Source organism: Narcine bancroftii, chromosome 8 (genome assembly GCF_036971445.1).
Source record: "Narcine bancroftii isolate sNarBan1 chromosome 8, sNarBan1.hap1, whole genome shotgun sequence".
In the NCBI taxonomy this organism is placed as follows: Eukaryota; Metazoa; Chordata; class Chondrichthyes; order Torpediniformes; family Narcinidae; genus Narcine; species Narcine bancroftii.
This window is the reverse complement of record NC_091476.1, coordinates 20,600,316-20,624,639: the sequence shown is the minus strand read 5'-3', so window position 1 is coordinate 20,624,639 and position 24,324 is coordinate 20,600,316. Positions and strand designations below refer to the sequence as shown.

Here is a 24,324-nt window from a genome sequence, read left to right as displayed (position 1 = left end):
ACAATCTAGCATGCTCTGATAGCCGGCCCTTGAGGGCTGGCTCATGATTAGCTGCACATTTGGTTGTCAGAATACAGGAACATTTGCTTTTGGAGCCATTTGAAACATCAAGTGGTATGCTTAAAGAGAAAACAGGTGAACTGTAGTAATAATAATAATTTTTAATGGCACCTCGTGTCTCAGACATCATTATTCTACCCAGAGACCAACAGAAAATTTCCTTGAGACAATTTATTTTATTATTAAATACATACTTTCAAAGTTATTTCTGATTCTTTTTGCTGACATTGTTGCTAAACCTTTGACTCAACATTTTAAAAAAATCAGTGTTCAATTTGGGCATTTCTCTGCTTAATCTGAACACAAGATAGGATTTTCTTACTGGGAGTGTTCTATGCAATTTCCCTCGTACAGTTTCTTATTTATAATCAAAGTGAACTTAAGCTGCAAGTCAGCCTTCTTTTTTAACCAATCAGTAAATAGATTTTGGTAACTCTCAGCCATACTCACTCTCTCAGCTACAGCTCTAACAGACTGGATGCTAGTCCCATAAAGATTGTCATTATATTGCCCAGCTTCAATGAACTTATTGTCCTGTATATCTTTTTCCATCTGTTCTCGGGAAGTTACAAAATGGTAATCTTGCCCATCAATTTCATTTTCACGTCTTGATCTGGTGGTATCTGCAAGGCAGTAAAATAACAACTGATTAAATTAGTGTTATGAACTACATGAAATGCCCATATACTGCTCCTTCCAAGACCCTCATCTAAGATTCAACATATGCCACAAGCCTGAAACATCAGTTATGTATCTCAGCCTTTGCTACATAAGGGACACTGATCTGCTGAGTTTCTCCAACATCTTGTGTTTTTACAACATATGCCACTGTTCCCTTCTCTCTCATGTACCAAATTTGGACCTGAATGGGCAGTACGTTTTATCAGAAGAAGTGGCATGTAGATTTAAGGATGTACAAAGACCAAAACAGAATGACTTGTAAGATGTACATTTTAATTTAAATCAGCACTGACATATTTGTATTGTATTTTGGCCACTAGAGGTCCTTCATTGAATACAGATTCAGTTGACTGGTCTGTGTCTGCTTGGTTCATTTTCTATTCCAGTTTTGACAAGAAATTTTTTTGGAGTGACTTCTACTCAAACATTAATTTCATCAGTAGCACAGTGAAAAAATCATTGATTGCAAATAAAAGTTATACATGGTCTTTGAGTATATTCAATCTATTCACATCAACCCATCCTTGGTCAATTCAATGTTTGTTTAAGTCCAAGTGTCTGGAAGACAAAAGTTCCACAATAACAGATTCAAAAGAACATTTTAATAGCATGCACACAATCAGATTTCAGAAGTACTTACGAGGTACACAGGAACCAAACTTGTTTGGGAATTCAGAGATCAGATCATCATTAATTCTGTCCTTCATTGGTCCCAGAATAATTATTGGTCGGGCATAATGAACTAAAATTTAAAACAGGAACAGAGACCAACATTTATTCCAACAACCTTAATTAAAACAGTAATCCTCTTACCATACCCATACCGTACAGCTGTAGTGTATCCAAAAAAATTTAGCAATGCTCTTAAGAGTTTTATGAGACCATTTCACAAATCAGCTATCTCCACTATGAGGGAGTCAGATTGGAGATGCATAGGAACTTGTAACTTCTAAATTCGTCTGCAATCATCAGACTTGGGCATGCATCACAAATTAGACCATTTCATAGGAACAGAGGAAGTAGGAACAGGAGTAGGCCAAAAAAGGCCCATCGAGCCTGCTCCGCCATTCAATACGATCATGGCTGATCTAACTTATGACCTAACTCCACCTACCTGCCTTCTCCCCATATCCCCTAATTCCTCTATCATGTAAAAATTTATCTAACCGAATTTTAAATAATGTTTAATGAGGCAGCCTCAACCACTTGCCTGGTTAGAGAATTCCAAACATTCACTACTCTCTGTGAAAAACTTTTTCCTCATCTCTGTCCTAAATCTACTCCCCCGAATCATGAGACTGTGTCCTCTCGTTTTAGTTTCCCCGGCCAGCTCAAAAAACCTTCCTACATCTATCCTATCCATACCCTTCATAAATCCTATATGTTTCTATAAGATCTCCTCTCATTCTTCTGAACTCGAGCGAATATAATCCTAGACGATTTAATCTTTAATCATAAGTCAACCCCTTCATCCCAGGGATCAACCTAGTAAACCTCCTCTGGACCATCTCCAAAGCCAGTATATCCTTCCTCAAATATGGAGACCAGAACTGGACACAGTACTCCAGGTGCGGTCTCACCAGTACCTTATACAGTTGCAACATGACCTCCCTACTCCTGAATTGAATTCCTCTAGCGATGAAGGCCAATATTCCATTTGCCTTCTTAATGACCTGCTGCATCTGCAACCTAACTTTTTGCGATTCATGCACAAGCACTCCCAAGTCCCTCTGCACAACAGCATGCTGTAGTTTTTCACCCTTAAAATAATATTCAGCTCTTTTATTTTTCTTGCCAAAGTGGATAACCTCACACTTACTAAAATTGTACTCCATCTGACAGACCTTTGCCCACTCATCCAGCTTAACTATATCCCTCTGCAGACTCTCCACATCCTCATTACAATTTGCTCTTCCACTCAATTTGGTGTCATCCGCAAACTTGGCTACACATTTTGTCCCCTCCTCCAAGTCATCAATGTAACTGATGAACAGTTGTGGGCCTAACACTGACCCCTGCGGCATCCCACTTACCACTCTCTGCCAACCTGAAAAACTCCCATTTATCCCGACTCTCTGCCTCCTGTCAGACAACCAATTTTCAATCCATGCCAATATATTTCCCCGGACTCCACTTTCCTGTAACTTAGTGATAAGTCTCTTATGCGGCACCTTATCAAATGCTTTCAGGAAATCCAAATATACAACATCAACCTGTTCCCCTCTATCCACCGCACCCATTCTATCCTCAAAGAATTCTAACAAGTTTGTCAAACAAGATCGCCCCTTTCTAAAACCATGTTGTGTCTGTCTGATTGAACCCTTGTGTTCCAAAAGTTTCACTATTTCATCTTTAATGACAGCTTCAAGCATTTTCATCCAGCATGAAAACAGGCACACCTGTTTATACTAATCTTTCACTAATCGTATAACATTCCCACATTGGCATCAACTTCCTCTCAAATTCTACCACACCCCCATACTTTAATTGCTCATTGGAAATTGTCCCTAACCTTCCTACCAACCCGCAGAGGCGAAAACCTGTGCATTCACAGGGAGAAAATGTGAACCCCAAAATGACAGCAGTGGATTAAACTAAAGTGTCTGGAACAATGACACAGAGCTACAAGTTGCACCATTGTGAAACCCATTGAACTCAGTATTCCCAAACAGTCATTCATTGAAGTACCAACCAGGACTGAGCTATGCAGAGATAGGAAATAAAACAACTATTTGAGAAAGTAGCGAACAAAGTACATGGTTAAGTACCAACCACATTAACCTAATGTCAGTAGTCGAGGAAATGCTGTAATTTTAAATGAAGCATGTAACAATAGATTGAGGAGCCCAAAATGGGTTTATCCAAGGAAAATCACAATCACCAAAATTACTGTGCTGGAGAATATAGCGAGCAAAACAGAAAAGCTGAAAACTACTGGAAGTGGTTCAATTTACTATTTAGAAGGTTTTCAATACAGTCAACAAGCTTAAAATACATATCCATGATTTTAAAAATGGGTAATATTTGGGATGGGTTGAGAAATGGTTAATGGACAGAAAAGCAAGCTGATCAGACAAAACACTTGATGTTAGCAATGGACAGGGTGAAATGAAGGGATTGTTTCTGTGCTTTATAAGACTTAGATGCAGTAAAATGTACAAGAATGTGAAGTTATCCACTTTGATGCACTAAACATAAAAACAGTATTTTTAAATGATGATAGATTGGGCAATGTTGATGTTCTAAAGTTCATAAGTGTCCTTATACAGAAGTTACTGAAAGCCAACATGTTGGCATAGAAAGCAATTAGTAAAGCAATGGCATATTGGTCTTTATGAAGGATATTTCAGTTCAAGAGTAAATATCTCCCTCAACAATTATATAGGGATTAGGTGATACCATATCTGGAGAAGCGGTTTTCCACTGATGACTGGTATCAAAAGACAAATTTAAACTGGAGGAAAAAGATACAAGGAAGATGCAAAGATTTTTTTTTCCTTTTACTAGGCAATAATGTTATAGTGGGGACTGAATGGAATATTCTAAAGAGGGCCAGATTTATGGACTCAGATGAGTAGCATCTTCCACACAGGAGCAGTTTTGTTTTGATTCTAGATTGCACAAATGTTGAATTACTTGATCTAATATGCAGATGGTAGGTTTTATATTGGGGAATATTGAAATGGCACACAAATAAATGGCTACTTTGTGTCTATTTCCATGGAAGTGAAATCAGAGACCCAATATCTAGTAAGAATGGGGAATTAAAGGACAATGTATTAGTAAAAAGCCTATTGCATTGGTTTACAGATGCCTAACCTTTTATCTTGGATCGTTGGGACTGGACACCTGCCATTGTTTGGAATCTTCTAAATTTTGGAAGCATTTTGATTTCAGTCCCTTTAAGCTCGACCACCTGAGTCATGCTGCCGTCTCTCCCCTCATCCCAAGTCGCACTGCCGTCTCGCCTGCCCGAGCCACCCTGCCATCTGTCTTTCCCCTCCTGCCTGAATCGTGCTGCTGTCCCTCTCTCTCCCCCACCCCCCAGCTCCTGCCGTACCAGCTCACTGAAGATGCACTGAAAAGCTTTGCATACTATCTAGGTAAGTCAACTCATTCTTACACCAGGTAGTACAATCATAAAACAAAATTACAGTATGTAGTGTTACATAAGGTCAAAAAGTGCAGAGTATCGTGTTTGAAGGGGAAAGTGAAGGGTCCATTCAAGAGCCAGCTAAAATTAAGGGGAAAAAAACTATCCTTGAATCTGGAAATTTGTATTTTCCAGCTCTTCTCTTCTGTCCAATGAAAGAGCTGGTGGAAGGATAGTGTTACCTGGGTGGTATAGGCAACTTTCCTGAGGCAACAAGAAATATAAACAGAGTCAATGGAGGGGAACATACACACGAGATCGGAGAATAAGAATTGTTAAATGTGAAGGACTCAAAGAACAAAACCGCAAGGTTTTGAAAGAACTGCCTAGAGAGATAACAAATGTTCTAGTTATTGCATTCTGGACATTGCATACACACATGCAAGTTCTTTGATAGATCTATCCAAATAATGCAACTCCTTTTGATGCATGACATGAAAACCTGGAAATTCAGATACAGACAAAATACACAAATACAAGTATGAAAGTTTTAGATGTGGCGTATAAAATTAATTTATTTGTTGATTATGTATTGGTGTATGTAATAAACCCAGCTCAGTCACTTTTGCATTTGAAGGAATGTGTAATACAATATGGATGTCTTTCTGGATATGAAGTTAATTGGGAAAAAAGTGAAATATTACTGGTAAGTGAAGGAGATTATTCAGTTTATAAGAATATTATTAATTTGAAGTGGACTGAGCGAATTAAATATCTGGGCATAATTTTGAATGTTAATTATCAATCTTTATATAACTTAAATTATGCTCCGTTAATGAAAAAATTAAAACTGATTTGATTAAATGGAAAGATTTACCTATTAATTTAATGGTAAGGATAAATACAATTAAGATGAATATCTTTCCACGTATACAATATTTGTTTCAATCTATTCTGTATTTACTTGATAAATTTTTTTTTAGAGATTTAAATAAAATGGTTAGGGAGTTTTTATGGAGGGGTAAATTTTCGAGAGTAGCTTTGAATAACTTAACTTGGAAATATGAGTTAGGGGGACTACGTTTACCACATTTTCAAAATTATTATGAGGCAGCCCAATTTAGTTCATTGATGGATTTGGTACGGCCTCCTAGTTGGGCTAAAATTAAGATGGCAAGTATTTCTGAATTTGAAATACATCAATTTTTGTTTAGGTGGAATATAAATTTGTTATAACAATATCGTGCCTATACTAAAACATTTATTTAAGTTATGGATGAATAAAAATAAAATGATAGGCTCTAAGGGTAAATTATTGGCTTTGACTCCGTTGTATAATAATCAACTTATTTCTTTTTCAATACATAATCAAAGTTTATTACATTGGAGATTCAAAGGTGTGAAAAATTTGGGAGATTGTTTTAAAGAGGGTAAGTTTTTGTCTTTTAATCAGATGAGGGAAGATTTTGGTATTGATAAGAATTCTTTATTTCTTTATTATCAAATTCGATCTTTGGTAAAATGTATGTTTGATAGAGATAGGATTTTACCTAAAATGACTACATTTGAGACTTTTCTTATGAAGGTACCAGAGAAGGGTTATATTTCATCTATGTATCAAATATTACAGGATGGTATGGATAAAAAGGGCTGGGATAGATCTAAAATTAAATGGGAAGCGGATATTGGTTTTATTTTTTCCAAGGATGATTGGTTAGATATCTGTTATGATAGTGTAACTAGATTGATAAATACACATTATGCAATGATTAATTACAACTTTTTACATCAATTTTATTTGACACCTGAAAAATTAAAAAAATATGGTTTTAATGAATCAGATTTGTGTTTTAGATGTGGTGATACGGTTAGAACTTTTTTTCATGATGCTTGGTTATGTATACATATACAATCTTTTTGGAAGAAAATTCAATCATTTTTAGAATACCTGTATAAGATTAAAATAGTTTTAGATCCAACAGTATTTTTATAGGTTTGGGATTAGATAAATTCCAGCTTAGTTTTGTATATTTAGCTTTATCCACAGCAAAAAAATGTATTGCTAGTACGTGGAAAGATACAAATATGATTGATATTAATAGATGGCATAAGAGATGAAATATTGTTCAATAATTGGAAAAAAATTATGTACGTTTCGCATAATTATAATTTTTAAATTAATAAGTAGCTGTTATACTTGGAATATTTACATTTCAATTTATATTGATTAGATTTTTACATGTATATTTAACTCTTTTTTTTTTAATATTTTTCTTTTTTATGGCTCTCCTTAGGAGAGTTGGCTGAAGGGGGGGGGGTTTCTTTTCTTTTTATATATATATCAAAAAAATGTTCATGTTTAATTGCTGTATATGTCATATGTTATTTGTTTTTTGAACGAATAAATAAAGTTAAAAAAAAAAAGAAATTCAGATACACAAAAAGATCTACTTACTCTCCAGGCGTGTCACTGCTTCATAAGACAGAACAGTATCATCCTGACCCTCTATGAAACAAGAAAATAGGAAGCCATTACAAATAGTTGACATTTTTCTCATTAAGATGTCATTACATCATCATCCTTCCCTTTTTCCATCTCCCATTCACCAACTTCTATACAAAGGTTTTGTCTATTCATCTTAAGTAGTATTGGAGGAAGATGCTGAGTATCACTATAAAAGTGAGGGACTATGTAGTGGAGCAGTCATCATCAAAGTTGTAAGGCTTTGGTGAGAACAGGTAAGAGACAAGGGATAGTAGGAATTGAAGAAAGAAAGGATCACCCTATTCAACAAACAAAAAGGATTCAGAAGGTATGCACAAGAAAGGGCAGATTTTAGATAGCATATATTTTATTCCTCTTGTCATTAACAATGAGAATGTCAGCCAAGGCAAATGAATGCTCCTCTTGCAGAATGTGGGCAGTCAGGGAGGCCAGCAGTATCCCTGATAACTTCATCTGCGAGAAGTACTATTAGATGCAACTTCTGACAAGCTGAGTTAAGGAAATAGAGCGGGAGTTGGATGAACTGTAGTTCATTTGGGAGGCTGAGGGGGTGATAGGAGTTACAGGGACAATATCATGTAGGAAGCAGGAAGAGGGTAAATGGGTGACAGGAGAGGGAAAGGGAACAGGTAGACAGTGCAGGACACCCCTGTGGCTGTTCCCCTCAATAACAAGTTACCAATTTAGATACTATTGGAGGGAACAACCTATCAAGGGACAAGCCACAGCGATCGGTTCTCTGCCACAGAGTCTGGTCCTGTGGCTGAGAAAGGAATGGAGGAAAAGAGGTGAGCTGTAGTGATAGGGGATTCCACAGATGGAGACAGAGAAGAGGTTCTATGGAAGAGATTGAGTATCGAGTATCTGAGATTGTGCTTCCCTGGTGCCAGGGTCCAAGATATCTCAGATCGAGATAATTTGCATTCTCAGGAAGAAGGATGAACAGCCAGATGTTGTGGCCTATGTAGGGACCAATGACGTGAGTAAGAGGTCCTATAAAGAGAGTTCAGGGAGTTAGGCACTAGGATGAAGGACAAGACCTCCAGGGTTGTGATCTCAGGATTGCTACCTGTGCCTTGTGATAGTGAGGTTAGAAAAAGGAGGATAATGCACCTTAACAAGTGGCTAAAAACATGGCTTCAGGTTTCTGGATCATTGGGCTCTTCTAGAGAAGGTGGGACCTATTCCAACGGGATGGTTTCATCTGAACATGACAGGGACTAATATCCCTGTGGGAAGGTTTGCTAATGCTGCTCTAGTGGGTTTAAACTGCATTTGCAGGGGGATAGAACCAGAATGCCAGAGCAGATAGAGGAGGGAAAAGATGATGTGAAAATTACATGCACCGTTAGAAGTGAATGGGTTGCACATGGTTGAAATGATCTCAGATGCATCTATTTCAATGCAAGGAGTGTTGTAGGAAAGGCAGATGAGCTTAGAATGTAGATTGGCATGTGGAATTATGACATTGTGGCCATTAATGAAACTTGGTTGCAGAAGGCACAGGACTGGCAGCTCAGTGTTCTGGACTTCCGTTGCTTTAGATGTGATAGAATGGGGTGGGGGGGGGGAGATAAAAGAGGGAGTTGAGGCATTGCTCGTATGACCACACTCATGGGGTTGTTATAGACTGCCCAATAGTCAACAAGAATTGGAGGAGCAAATCTGTAGAGATAGCAGACAGCTGAAGGGAACATAAGGTTGTGATAGGAGATTTTAAGTTTTCACATATTGCCTGAGACACCAAAACAGTAAAAGGGCTGGATGGTTTGGTGTTTTCCAAATTAATATATAGAGGTACCAACGAGAGAGTGCAATATTGAATCTCCTTTTAGGGAATGGGACAGGACAGGTGACAGAAGTATATGTAGGGAAACATTTTGAGTCCGGTTATCATAATGTCATTAGTTTTAAGTTAATTATGGAGAAGGATAGGTCTTAGTCTTGGGTTGAGATTCTAAATTGGAGAAAGACAAATTTTGCAGAAATGAGAAAGAATCTACAATGCGTGGATTGAGATAAGTTGTTTTCAGGCAAAGATGTATGAAATAAGTGGAGGACCTTCAAAGGTGAAATTTTGAGAGTATGGAGTTTGTATGTTCCTGTCAGGATTAAAGGCAAGGTTAGCAGGAATAAGGAATCTTGGTTTTTGAGGGATATTGGAGATCTGGTTCAGAAGAGAGAGGTATAGAGCAAGTATAGGCAACATGGAGCAAATGAGGTACTTGAGGAGTATTAAAAAAAAGCAAGAAAAACCTCAAGAAAGAAATCAGGGAGGCAACAAAAAGACATGAGGTTGCTTTGGCACATCTAAAGGAAAATCCTAAGGGTTTCTACAGGTATATTAAGAGCAAAAGGATAGTAAGGGACAAAACTGTCTTCTTGAAAATCAGAGTGGTTGGCTTTGTATGGAGCCAAAATAGATGAGAAGGATCTTAAATGTTTTTGTTTTAAATCAGTATTCACTCAGGAGATGGGCAGAGTTGTGGGAAAGAAGGAAAACAAGCAGTGAGGTCATGGAACCTATACAGATTAAAGAGAAGGAAGTACTTGCTGTCTTAAAGCAAATAGGGGTGGATAAATTGCTAGGGCCTGACAAGATATTGCCTCGGACCTTTAGGGAGCCTAGAGTAGAAATTACAGGGGCTCTAGCATAAATATTTAAATGTCCTTACCCATGGAAGTGGTGCTGGAGGATTGGAGGGTAGATCACAGTGTTCTCTGGAAATTAATTATAGGCCGACGAACCTAACGTCAGTAGTAGGTAAGTTATTGAAAGGTGTTCTAAGAGATTGGATATGCAATTATTTGGATAGCCAGAACCGGATTAGGCATAATCCACATGGATTTGTTCATGGTAAGTGTGTTTAACCAATGTTACAGAAATATTTGAGGAGGTTACCAGGAAAGTTGACAAAGGAAAACTGTGGACTCTTTGACAAGGTCCCACATGGGATCTTAGTGAGGAAAGTTCAGACGCTATGTATTCATGGTGAAGTTGCGAACTGGATTCGACAATGGATGAACGGGAGAAGCCAGAGGATAGTGGTGGATGATTGCTTCTCAGACTGGAGGCCTGTGACTAGTGGTGTGCCTTAGGGATTGGTACTAGGATCATTCTTGTTTGTCATCTATATCTAGATAATAATGTGGTAAATTGGATCAGCAAATTTGCAGATGGCACTAAGACTGGATGCAATGTGGACAGCAAAGAAAGTTGTCAAAGTATGCAGAGGGACTTGCTGAAAAAATGGAAGAAGGAATTTAAGGCAGACAAGTGTGAAGCATCGTATTTTGGACAAACCAAGAAAGGAATGCAGTACAACAGAGGGATCTGGGAATACAGATACATAAATCCCTGAAAGTGGTGTTACATGTGGATAGGGTTGTAAAGAGATTTTGGCATATTGGCCTTCATAAATCAAAGTATTGAGTTCAAAAGTTTGGATGTTATGTTGAATTTGTAAAAAAACATGAGTGAGGCCAAATTTGTAGTACTGTGTGCAGTTTTGGTCATCTAACTACAGGAAAGATATCAATAAGATAGAAAGAGTGCAGAGAAGATTTAATTCACTAGGATGTTGCCCGGACTTCAGGAAGTGAGTTACAGGGAAAGGTTAAACAGGTTAGGACTTTATTCCCTGGAGTGTAGAAGATTAAGGGGTGATTTGATCAAGGTATTTAAAATTATGAAGGGGATAGACAGAGTAAGTGTAGATAGGATTTTTCCACTGAGGGTCAGTGAGATACAAACCAGAGGACATGGGTGAAGAGTGAAAGGGGAAATGTTTTGGGGGAACTTCATCATACAGTACTGGTGGGAGTGTGGAACAAGCTGCCTTTGAGGTAGTGTATGTGGGCTAATTTTTAACATTTAAGAAGAATTTGGACAGGTACAGGGATGGAAGAGGTATGTAGGGCTATGGACTGGGTGCAGGTCAGTGGGACTAGACAAAAAAAGATGGTTCGGCACAGACTAGAAGGGCCGAAGGGGCCAGTTTCTGTGCTGTAGTATTCAATGGTTCTATGGTTTTATTAATGGAAGTGCCCATGAGAGTTTGTCATTTGAATGATAAAAGTTTGTGAGCTGAGTTTCTTATGGATGTCTCCTATGGCAAAGTGCAGGCAAAGGGCATCTTTTTGAATTTGAGGACTGAACTGTTTATCCTAACACTGTCAGCTATCCATATAGTGCTCTATGCTGGATAAATGCCCTGAAAATAAATTGTTCAAATCAACTGTCCACTTGAAGATCCTATCACACTTCAACCACAATAACACTATGTAAAATCTTCAGTTCAGATCAGGGTACTCTGCAATCATCCAATGTTAGGTAGTTTCCTCAAAAGGTCGTCTATGTTGCCAGTTTGTGAAGTGGCTGGCTCACCTGAGGACAAGAGATATAACTGAATTCCAACAAGTGTTGAAAAGTAGATGAAAGACACGCCAAGGGATTACTTACTGGAACTGCTTTCACTGTCACTAGTGTTGGATGTCATGCACTCTGTAAAAATAAAAAGCAGTGTTCCGAATATTGCAGATCATATAGGAACAAACAACTGATGGGCCAATTGACCTCTGTAACACAATTCTGACTATAATGTAATCGTTTCCTACACAATCTTTACACTGGATATTTTCACGTGAGCTTGAAGAAGGCGCTGATCAAAAATTACAACCCAATTCTCAATGTTGAAAACTACCTGTTGTCCCTTGGCAGATGCATATAGAGTGTCTGTAAATGGCCCCAAATATAAAAGAGATCTTGACTATTCCTTGCCAAGTCCCACTTTAATACTGAAGGCTGTTGGCTCAATGCTTGTCCTGTTTCTGAGTATGTATGGCAAAGAAGATCTTCCCTAGTCAGGTAATGGGTATTCAACAATGATTGTTCCCATGTATAGGAAAACAAACTACATTTCTTGCCAGAATACAATGCATCTCATTCAGCACATACAAGTAACCACAGCAATTATTCTTCAAGTGTCTGTTAAAAATATCTGTAAAATTTAAAACCGTGACCATTGTTCACCTTTCAATTCTCATTCTATGAATTACGTACAGACTACATTGTCACAAAAACTTGTATTTTTATAGAAACTTGTTTTTGCAACAAAAAAATACTGTCACCTATTTTGTAATCAAGTTTACATTAACACTATGTACAGTGCAGCTGCTCAATATGATAGTTTATTGTACAATTAAACAGCAAAAAAAAACTTTCACTAGCTTAAATTGTATGTGATATCTATAGGAGATAAAGGAAGATCTGGACTGAAGCACTCATGGCATTGGGAAAGTAAGATCACTTGAGGTAACTTGAGGAAGCAAGAAAATGAAATGTAATTTTAGAACAGATTTTCAAACTCAGATGATGGTGATTTTTACATTCATAAATGCTAGTCTCTCACTTACTCAGGTTCTTCATCCCGTAATAGTCATCACTCAATCCAGGGAACTCCTGGATCCAATCACCGGATAGCAAAAAAAATTGAAATAATACAGAAACGGAGATACAGAAACAGAGGAAAGCAGTGAATTAACAGCTGGACCTGCAGTGAAAGAGCAAAATAGAGACAGCTATCGGGACCACTGCAGCAAGTAACAAGGATGTCATTGGTCTTAACCAGTGTACAATGAGCATTCACATTGAATGGCAAGGATGTCAAATTGAAAGTATATTAGTGTTGAAATAGATTGGACAAATGTGACAATGTCAAAATGCGGACGATTTTTTGGTAACTGTTTAATAAAAGCATTTTTTTTAATCTGAAAAATATCATGTCTCAATCTGCCCACTGTTACATTTTGCAAAACTAGACTCGTTTGATACTGCTGAGGCCCCGATTCGAACAATGGAATCACAAAGTACAAGCATGTTTCATTAATGACTATAGCATCCTGTTCCTTTCAATCAGAAGTCACACAAGCCTATACAGTTACTTACGGTCATGGTCACCTGTGTGCTCCTGCACAATATTCTCTTTGCTCTTGTAGAAGGCAAGCTTTCGGGACAAGAGGAAGCTCTTTTTACGCTTGGCTCTGGATGACTGTGAAGGAGAAGAGGATGGAGGACACAGGAGGACAAATGGATGTATCACTCATGCAAAACATGTTGTAAATATGGATAAGCAGTGACATGGGAAGCAACCTTCCAGATAGAAGTGTATTTTTGATTCTGTACTGCATGTTTCATCTTCCAAATCAATGTTTGCCGTTAGCCATTATTGTTTTGGCTCTTTAATCGCAATGAAGTATTTGATTGAATCCCAACCATAAGTGCATTTTCTATTTCCAGAACCTAATGTAGGCAAATACTACACTGAAATTGCATGGGCCTCTTCAGCGCTGGGATATTTGTATGTCGTGAGTTATGTCTTCCTGATATTACAATTGTATAACTATAATGTGGTCAATTTGAAGAGCTCATAATACCAAGATAGCCCTGCCATTAGTAAAACAGGTCATCACACCTTGACCAGGATTTTCCAGCCATAGTCTAATAATTAATAATGTACATACTCCAAATGCTTTCAAACCCCCAAATTACTTAAATGTTCCAGACTATATGCGTTGTCTCAAATTATCTTTAAATCAAACCTTTGCAGAAGCAAAGGAAATTTCTCATCAGTTAAGTACATGATTGCCGAATATAGTTACCAGATGTTAAAATATATCACGGTAGGCAAAAAGCAAATTTTAAAATTAATATTTTGATATTAATGATTCCCTTCACTATGTGCCCCACCTCTGTCTACTGCTTTTTTTCTTTGGCTTGGCTTCGCGGACGAAGATTTATGGAGGGGTAATGTCCACGTCAGCTACAGGCTCGTTTGTGGCTGACAAGTCCGATGCGGGACAGGCAGACACGGTTGCAGGGGAAAATTGGTTGGTTGGGGTTGGGTGTTGGGTTTTTCCTCCTTTGCCTTTTGCTTTTTTTAGATAATAGCAAATTCTACATGTCCTATTTACTAATGAAGTTTATTTTTATCTTTATTGGAAGTCACTGCATCACCAGCTTTACAAGATTTAAATAAAGAGAAGTGTTTGAAATGATAACATTATCGAAAAATGTAAACAGATGAAACCATTCCAGACCAACACTCAAATACATTTAAGTATTTCATTGGGCATTTTGGTTGTACTAAGCAAATTTGAATAAAACATGCCTTCCACCCCTACTGTAATTAAGAAAGCCCTTGTCTGTGTTTCTACTCACGCCATCTGTCCCCCATACAGAACAAGGACAGAGTTCCCTTGGTTCTCACTTTTCATTCCACCAGTTTCTGCTGCTGAAACACCTTTTCTTTTAACTTTCATCAAGTATGTGATACCACCACCAGCCACTTCTTCCCCTCCCTACCTTTCCCACTTTTTGCAGCAAAAGTAGGGAGGGGAAGGGTAGGGAGCCTGGTTGGCTCATCCCTCTTCACCCATCCTTCCACCCCCTTTGCAGCTGTAGTAGGTGAAATACTTGTCCCTACAAACCTCCCCCACCCCCCAGGGCCATAAATGAACCTTACAAATGATGCAGTTGCACATGTACTTGATATATCCCCTCTCAGACCAATCTCAAAATGGGCTGCAATCTGAAATGTTGATTGTCCATTTTTCTCTGAGAATGTTGCCTCACCTACTGAATTCCAGATTTGCTGAACAAAACACGAGTATGACTAATTGCAAACTTTCCTTTACTGGTTAATCTGAATCACTTCAACACTCACAGGACACAACAGAACATGGAAATAGCAGAAATCAGTCTTTTCATACTCTTGGCTCAGTTAACCTGATAAGAAAGGCTTTGAACTACTGGAACATGAAGCCAGAAACATCATAACATTTAATGTAGATCCCAAATACCCTTGATTTTGATTTCAGAGGCTTACTCCCATACCTGAGTGCAAACCACTATCCAACAAACTTCCAACATAAGCCAACAAGCTTCTGTCCTATTATTTGTAAAACCCTACCCCCAGAACAACATGAACTAGGAGATGCAAATAACACCACTATCCATCCCCTCTCCCTTCCCAGGAATAAGTCCTTCCACAATGTAACATGAACTATGAGGGATGTTCCCTCTACACTGTCCCCAATTCCCTGGATAATTGGTATCATGCAGGTAGCACCAGCTTGTATTTCAATGCAGTCCTCCAAGGAGAACAGCACCCATTTGAAACCAAGTATTCGACTCTATAAAGTGACAATAGCTCCCTTCACTGCTAAGGTCTAAGTTTGGTTTGGTGACTTTATATACCGAGAACATTTATAATTATTTAAAAACCTATTGAGGTCGAGCAACACGTATGGGAAGAGAAACAGATAACCGTTCTCCACAAGCAATGCTCAATACTTTCAAAATTTTCTCCTTTTATTTCAGATTTCCTAAAACATTCCCACTATTTTGAATTTTCAAATTTATAGCGTTGGCCTGGAATGAAACACAAACTTTAAAATTATATTGCAATAAAAACCTCAAAATTTAAATGCATCAAAGACATTATTGGAAATAATGACTATTAAATGACATGCAGGCATGAGCAGATACTCAATGGATGGGGATGTGTAGTCAGCAAGAATCTGTAAATATACGATTCTGCTTTTTAATGAGTTTTCCTGTTAGAAATAAGTACTTGAAGAACTTAGAGCAACCAATACACAATTTATCAACAACTTGCATTTGCACACCAAATGTAATACAAAAAAAAAATCCCAAGGCTTTTCATTGTCAACAATCAACAACTGATACAATAACAAGAGAATTTGGGGGGATTAGGAGAGGGCTGTTAAAGATACATTTACCTAACAGTGGAACCCAGCAAAGCAATGAGAAGAGGTGGTGGGATGGCAAAATTAAATTTCTTGGAAGTTTTTATGAAGCTGGGAAATTCTAGGGATGGAGATGGAATGTCAAGGCTATTAAATCATAAAACTTGTGATGCAAATTTTAAATTTGAGCTTTGGAGGACAAGGAGTTGGTGTGACCGTCACACCACTTTCTGTTTCCAAAGGCACACACGAGTCTTACTGTCATTTGCACATTATTTTATTTAGGGCTGTTCACATGATCTACTTGTAGCTCAAGATTTCTAGAAATTTCCAAGAAGATATCGTGGTAACTGAATAATTACATGATAAAATGGGAAATAGTTGCAGTTTTCCAAATTGCAGTAACTGAATTTGGTGTTGATTGAAGTAGCGTATAGAAGGGTTTGCCTGTACTATCACAAATTTTAAGCCTGTACAAAGCCTCCAAAGATGAAGGGACAACAGAGAGAAGGAAAACAGAAAAGCCAGCCCAGAGACACAAACAAAATTTATATCAAGTGGCAGAGGAGTGGTACTCCCAACCCAGTTCAATAGTTATTGAATTGGTTGAGCTTTTGTACAAAGATATTCTACTTGCAAGTCCAGTGGCAGCTGTACATAATATTGCAAGACAATGGGAACAGAGCAGCAATAGCAATCAGCGCAATTAGAAATTTTACAGATAAACCATTTCATTATACATACCATTGTCTGCCACTTTTATCAAGATCATGCATTGCCTATGACAAGCATTAACACGTAGTTCTATTGTTGTGTCTGAACAACCTACTAATGATGCATGGACAACTGCCACCTGTGAATGTACAGGGGTCATCTACTGCATCTGGTGGTCCCCTTGTGGTCTCTTCTACGTTGGAGAGACTGGAAGATCACTTCATTTAGCACTTTAGTTCTCTCTACTACAATAGTGGGGATCTCCCAGTGGCAACCCATTTCAATTCCTGCCCCTAACCCATGCCGACATTTCTGTCCATGGTCTCATGCACTGCAGACTGCAGACTGAAGTCTAAAACCACCCGCAAATTGGAGGATCGATACCTCGTATTCCGCCTGGGCACTCTCAATTTTAAAATTTAAGAACAATTTGTGCAGGTACATGGCTAGGAGGGGTATGGAGGGCTATGGACCAGATGCAGGTAAATGGGACTAGGCAGAATAATAGTTTGGCACAGAACAGAAGGCCCTTTTCCCGTGCTGTAATATTCTATGATTCTTGATGTAAACAAAGAATAAAATGTAAACAAACTGCAATACAGAAAATAAATATTCACTAATAAATAATGTGTGAAGTAAGAGTCCCTTAAATGAGTCTCTGATTGAGTTTGTTGTTGAGGAGTTTGATGGTGGAGGGGGAGCAGTGGCCTGCTTGGTTTTTGTTCATACTCTAGCATTTTTATGTTTTAACTGACAACTAATCATTCTTCAAAACATGGTAAAGCCTCACATTGCATGATTCATTTGCACGTTGACCAAGTTGGTTATCAGGTGTAGTAGGTATGTTGCTTGAAAATCCTTCTAAGAACAGAAATCTACAGTGCCGTACAGGTCATTTGGCCCACGATATTGTGCTGACCTCAATCTTCTCTAACAACTGCCTAGAATTTCCTTACTGCATCACCACCCCCTCCCATTTTCAATGTACCTATTTAATAGTCTTAAAAGGTCCTATTGTACCTACCCACAGGGTTGTTGTGACTGATCTTCTGCCTGTCTGCCAAGGTAGCTGAATATTCTCAGGGTAGGTCCCAATTAGTGGTAAATCACAGCATTGCACATATTTTATCCAGTTTGCTCAAAGTTCTGCTCACCTGAAACTGCAGCCAACATCCTATACTTTAGGCTTGATCATCTATTCTGGCTTAATATCAACAGATCATTTCCCAAGTGCTTTTATTTCAAAATAATTATTCTCAGCAATGTCTGATTCCACCTCATCTCTGCAATCTCAGTTTAAATGGTGTTCAAGATAAGATTTTCAGCCTTTTTTGCTCTCCCTCTTATGCAGAACCTTAGCGATAACTATGGGAATAATTTAGCATTGTGCCTGGATTCTGAAAATCCTTCTAAGAATAGAAATCTACAGCACAGTACAGGCCATTTGACCCACAGTATTGTGCTGACCTAATAAGCTTCTCTAACAACTGCTGAGAATTTCCTTACTGCATAACACCCCCATTTTTCTCAGTTCAATGTACCTATCTAATAGTCTTAAAAGTCCTATTGTACCTGCCTCCACTACGTTGCCTGCAGCACATTCAATACACTCCCCACAGTGCGAAAAACATACCCCTTACACCCAAGCACCTTAAAACTATGCCCCTTGCCTTAAGAGGCATGGAAACATGTCTGGTCTCGGCAACATCTAATTTCATGCTTTTCAAAAGGTCAAGCACATCATCTTCCTTCATGTAATACGTTCAAGAGTTTCTATCTGTTTAATTCATCCTTACAATTGACATAGTCCTTTTCTCTGTTGAATACTGAAGCAAAGTATTAATTAAGGACCTCTGCTACCTCATCCAGCTCTATGCACACATTTCCTGATGGGTCCTATCCTCATACAACTCATCCTTTTGTTCTTCACATACTTGTAGAATGTCTTGGGGTTTTCCTTAATCCTGCTTGCCAAGACATTCTCATGGCCTCCTCTTGCTCTCCTAAGTCCTTTCTTGCTCTTTCCTGGCAATCTTGCAATTCTCTTGAGCTCTATCAGTTCCTATCTTCTCACACTTGCTTATTTAACCTTATCATCCTTTCCCTGCCTTAATGAAATATACTTGTGCAGAGCACAATGCAAAGTTCTCTGAACATTTTCCACATTTGGGCCGTACATTTCCCCGAGTACATCAGCCCCTAATTTATGATCCTTGCCCAATAGCATCAAATTTTCCCAAACCTCAATAGATGGTTTTCCAAATAGTCTATCCCTGAACTTCTCCAGTGCTATGGTAAAGGAGAGAAAGTTGTGATCACTTTCTCCGAAATGTTCATCCACTGAGACATCTGAAACCTGATCTGGTTCATTTCCACATACCAGGTCAAGTGTAGCCTCTCCTCTAGTTGCCCTATCTACATACTGTATCAGGAAACCTTCCTGAGCACACTAAACAAATTCCACTCCATCAAACCCTTCACTCTAAGATGGTGCCAATCAAAATTAGGAAAGTTAAACTCACCCATCACTACATCCTTATTATTTTGCACTGTTCCAGAATCTGCTGAACCTACCCCAGCCCCATCCTCAATGATACACATAAAGCCTGCCACGTTCAGCAGCGATTCTTGCCCCCGAAACAGCCAAGCCTCTGTAATGGCCATGACATCAAGTTCCGCATATTGACCCACGCTCTGAGTGTATCTGCTCTATTTCTAATACTCCTTGCATTAAAGTGCACACATTTCCATCCATCTAACATTCGATTTATATTTCATCCACTGCTAATCTTTCCTCCAAGTTTCACTACACATAGCATTTACCATTTCAACAACTGTTTATCATCTGACCTACCACTCCAGTTCACATCCCCCTAGCCTAGCTCGTTTAAACCCTCCCTAACAACTCTATCAAATCTGCCCGCAAAGATATTGGTCCTTCACCAGTTCAGCTGCAACCTGTCCTTTTAGTACAGGTCATATCTTCTCCAAAGAAGATTGGTCAATCTCATGAATTCTTCTCATGTGCAACATCTTTTCAGTTTTAGAATCTACAATAAAAAATCTATTATTTTGATCACTGTCACAATTGCTTCATTTACCTTTTCTCCAAAAGTAGCTCAAAAGATATTTGCTAAGTACCTATGCTTTGCTTCACTGTGTTAAAGGTGTTTTGTATGTGCAAGTTTGCTTTATCAGTCTATCAGATCCAACAGACACAATTACATTTATGGCCTTTTATATCTGAAAAGCAAGTTTAAAAACAGATTTGGAGGAAGATTCTTTACCCTCATATAATATTAACTAAGGTCTTGGAATTAAAATAGATACATTCAGAAAGCATGATAGACGTGACCACCCAACAGCTTTGAGTCGAGTTGTCTGCCAGTGGGTCAGAGAGGGTTAATTCAAGGACTCATTCCCTATCCATTTGGTTACAACTGCCCTTGTGATTTATGATTAAAAGTGAAAATCAGTGTTCAAATCAATGAATAAATATAAATGCAGGTGTAAATTAATGTATCAGGCAAGTGGGCACTACAACAAATGATTGTGAGAATGTGGATGGTTATGAGGACCTATTGTTGCAGCTACCTTTCACTGTTGTAGGTATCCTGACTTCTTGTATCTTAGACCTCAACTGCTCAATAACCAGAACATTTTCTGCTTTCAATTTCAAATTGTTTAATTGCACTTCTGGTGCTTTACTTGTTTTTGTTGGGGAAAGCAAACAACAGAATGAAGAACCAAATCCAAGCACGAGCATGAGCCAATGAACCAAATCCCAAACTGAAATATGGGACAACATGGAAGATTCGTAGTAAAGGATATAATTTGATTATGATGAAACAATTAATTGCAGCCTCCAGCTAATCAGGCTAGTCAATCCATGCTTACTGCTCCACGAGGCTAGGCAAGATCGGGTCCCATTTGCAAGACTCATTCCATCCCCACTTTACAAACTGATGTACAAGTTGAGAAAATTCAATTAGACTTTTCCTAAACTTATGGAACATGATTTTTCTCCTGGTGATTCAGTTCTGTTAAAGGCTATTATACCAACCAGGATACAGATTAGTGCAACACAATGGGTCTTAGAGGTTTCGAGATTGGAAGATCTAACAAAAAAAGTGTCACCAAAATCTTTCTCATGTGCCTTTGTGTATATTTATTTGACTTACCCCTTTTATTTCAATTACTCCAGGACGGGCATGGAATTTTACTGTTTTTAATCTTGCCCTCTCTTTTTTTTCAACTCTAAGAAATAAAAATACAAAATATCAGACATCTGTAACTGGAACCTGATGACTCATTCCTAATTACATTAAGAACACTTAAAGACCAGTGCCAAGGCCATGCAGAAAAACAATGCAAAATGAATAATCTATAGTTCAGGTTCCATTTCACATTCTGACAGAGCAAAGACCAAGTGTCTGTGAAAAAAAATAAATAGCAAATGCTGAAAATATCAAATAAAATTAGAAAATTCTGGATAAACAGGTAAAGCAGCATCTGTAGAAAAAGATATCCTGATGATGGAGCTGTAACCTGAAAAAGTAACTTGTTCTTCATTCTCCGATGCTGCCTGACTGCCTATCATGCCTTACAGAAGCAGAAAGAAAACAATTACCCCTGTTGAACGGTGGCCGGTAACATTACCTCTTTTATGGCAGTCAAAAGACATAATCCAAAATTTGTGATTAGACACCCCAGACATTTATTAGAACATTTATAGAAGTAAGGTTAGGCAAGAAAATGCAAGGCCAATACTTAACTCAAATTAATGTAAAATACTCCCACGCTTAGTTTTTCTTCATAGATAAAAATTGACATGAAAATGTAGCAACAAATACTGTAATGCAGCCAACAAGTTTTGCTATCTAGGCAGCATAATAACATCCTCAGCTTCTCTAGATGTAGGGATGGCCTGCTTTGCCTTTGGTCAGCTGAAAGATCAGGCTTGGTCACAGAACATCAGGTTTGCCACTAAGTGCAAGGTGTACAGGACAGTCGTCATATCAGCCTTGCTATATGGATGTGAGATGTGGTACAAATATCAGAGTCACTTACGTCAGCTTGACCAACTACAGCAGCATCACCTACGTTCCCTGATAAGGATCACCTGGCAAGATAGGGTCCCCAATATCAAGGTCCTTTCTCGAGCTGGAATGCCAGCAGTTTCAACCTTGGTGATGTCAGCCCAACTGCGCTGGGCAGGACATGTTGTCAAAAGCCCTGACAGAAGACTGCCCAAGGACATCTTGTACAGCCAACTGATTAGTGGTACCCAAAAATGAGGAGGCCAGCAACTACGGTACAAGGATGTTCTGCACAGGAGCCTAAAGAAACCTGACATTGCCCCATCAACAGGGGAGGATCTGGCTCAAGATTGCTCACAGTGGAGGGACTCCATTAGAAAAGGCGTAGATGCTACAGAGAAAAATCTCAAAGAGTCAACAGAGGAAAAGCACAGGAAGAGCCATGACAGAGCTTCTGCCCCTATTGCTCCTCCAGGCCTCACCTGCCAAGTATGTGGCAAACAGGGCCTTTCAAGGATCGGCCTGTACAGCCACTCCAGGATGCACCTATCAAACCCCACACACTGATTGAAAGGAACCATCATCCTATGGGATGGACAGTCAGAAGAATTACGGCATGAAGGGGACGTCAATTTCATGCTCATGGCTGTTTCAACTATTGTTCTGTATCAATCTATATGTGACGTAAATAAATTATGTCATGTTATCAGATCACAATTTTAACCAATATTACTCTTGAATCCTTTTTTCCAAGTCTGTCTCCCATCTTTCCCTTGATTTGTGCAAGCCCGGCTTTAGGCTATTGCTTTTCAATAGGAAATACGTCGTAGATATAAATTTACTTGTGACCCCCTTTTGAAGAGGAGCCTCCACATCACTACACATTGGCGGGGTCATGGTTGGTCCTAAACTATCTCTTCAAAAGATTTTAATTGAAGAGAGCAAATCATACCTATTTTTTTAGCTGTTCAAATGTCATAAATTGTCCTTGTTCATAACAATCCTCGATACACTTGATCCCATTACAGTGTTAAGTGTCCAGGATTTTATTTCCTAATGTCTTTGTTATTAACTTATTTAGATACAAGGGTTTTTTTGAATATAACCCCACTTTTAGTCTTATACAGTTATTAAAGAATGTAAGATAAATTTATTTGCTGATGATGTATTAATATATTTGACAAATCCAACCGAATCTCTGACTAAGTTGCAAGATATATTGGAAGATTATGGTGAGGTTTCTGGGTATAAAATAAATTTTGATAAAAGCCAAATTATGCCTCTTAAAAAAAATTATAGATGGCTCCAACAAGGAAGTAACTTTGGTTGGCCACAAGGGGGTATTAAATATTTAGGGAAAAGGGTAGACATTAACCCTGCAGAATTTATATAAATTGAATGACCACCCCTTGCTTGGAAAGGTTGAGGAGGATTTACGTAGATGGAGGAGCTCGCCCATTACTTTGATGGACAGGATCAGTTGTATTAAAATGAAAGTGATGCCAAGACTGCAAAATTCTTCAATCCTTGCCCATTCTTACACCAACAAGTTTTTTTTTAAAGCACTTAACAAGCATGACAGACAATTCTAAGATGCCAAGCGTCTCCATGTTAAAACTTATTTGTGTGGACGACGATTAACCGATTTAAAAAATATATTATTTGGCTGCCCAATCAAAATTTATAGGATTTATTTTTGAGGGGGAGGGGAATATTCCTGATTGGGGTCAAATTGGTTGACATATAGCGGGTGAGAAGATAGCAGAAGATTTAATTCATAAAGGGAATATTAAATTACTATATTGTCTGGAAAGACAGATAACTCCATTTTAAAACATATCATTTAGATATGGCAAAAAAATTAATAAATGTATAGGTCTAAAAGTGGTGGTAGGGAAGTTACTGGAAAAAATGCTGAGTGACAAGATTAATCTACACAAAGTGGGAATTAGTCAAAGATTGAATGGCTTTGTTCAAGGGGGAGAGCCTATCTGACCTATTTGATTGAACTTTTCAATGAGGTAACGAAGTATACTAACAAGGGTAGTGACACTGATGTATTCTGCATGGAGTTCTGTAATGCCTTTGACAGGGTCCCAAACCAATCAAAACCTGGATCCAGGGCAAGTTAGTAAATTGGATCCAAAATTGACAATTACAGGAGGCTTAAAAGGATCCTGAAGATGGCAGAATAATTAGATAAGGTGGTTAAGGCGGCATATTGGATACTCGTCTTCATTAGTCATGAAAAGAATGCAAGAACATGGAAGGCGCAATTTTATAAAATATTGGTTTGGCCACAACTCTAGTGCTGTTGCCATCTCACTCAAGAGGGTGCAGAGGAGATTTCAGCTGTGAAAAGAGGCACGAAAGGCTTTGGAGCTACAGGTAACTTAATTGGGATGTGGAATATTACGAGAAACATAAAGAGGGTAGATAGATTTTTCCCCAATATATTTCTT

General features: G+C 38.3%; 1 protein-coding gene across 6 annotated transcripts in view; it reads right to left on the bottom strand.

Annotated features, from left to right (window-relative positions):
- LOC138740440 (disks large homolog 3-like) overlaps positions 1-24,324 on the bottom strand; it is a 379,720-nt gene that overhangs the window by 21,137 nt on the left and 334,259 nt on the right. For all 6 annotated transcript variants that reach the window (XM_069893062.1, XM_069893063.1, XM_069893064.1 and 3 more), the window contains 6 exons: positions 21,005-21,080; positions 13,288-13,390; positions 11,803-11,844; positions 7,290-7,340; positions 1,382-1,483; positions 511-683 (listed from right to left, as the gene is read on the bottom strand). In XM_069893062.1, coding sequence (XP_069749163.1) covers positions 511-683; positions 1,382-1,483; positions 7,290-7,340; positions 11,803-11,844; positions 13,288-13,390; positions 21,005-21,080 — 547 coding nt within the window. The remainder of the gene's footprint in view (positions 1-510; positions 684-1,381; positions 1,484-7,289; positions 7,341-11,802; positions 11,845-13,287; positions 13,391-21,004; positions 21,081-24,324) is intronic.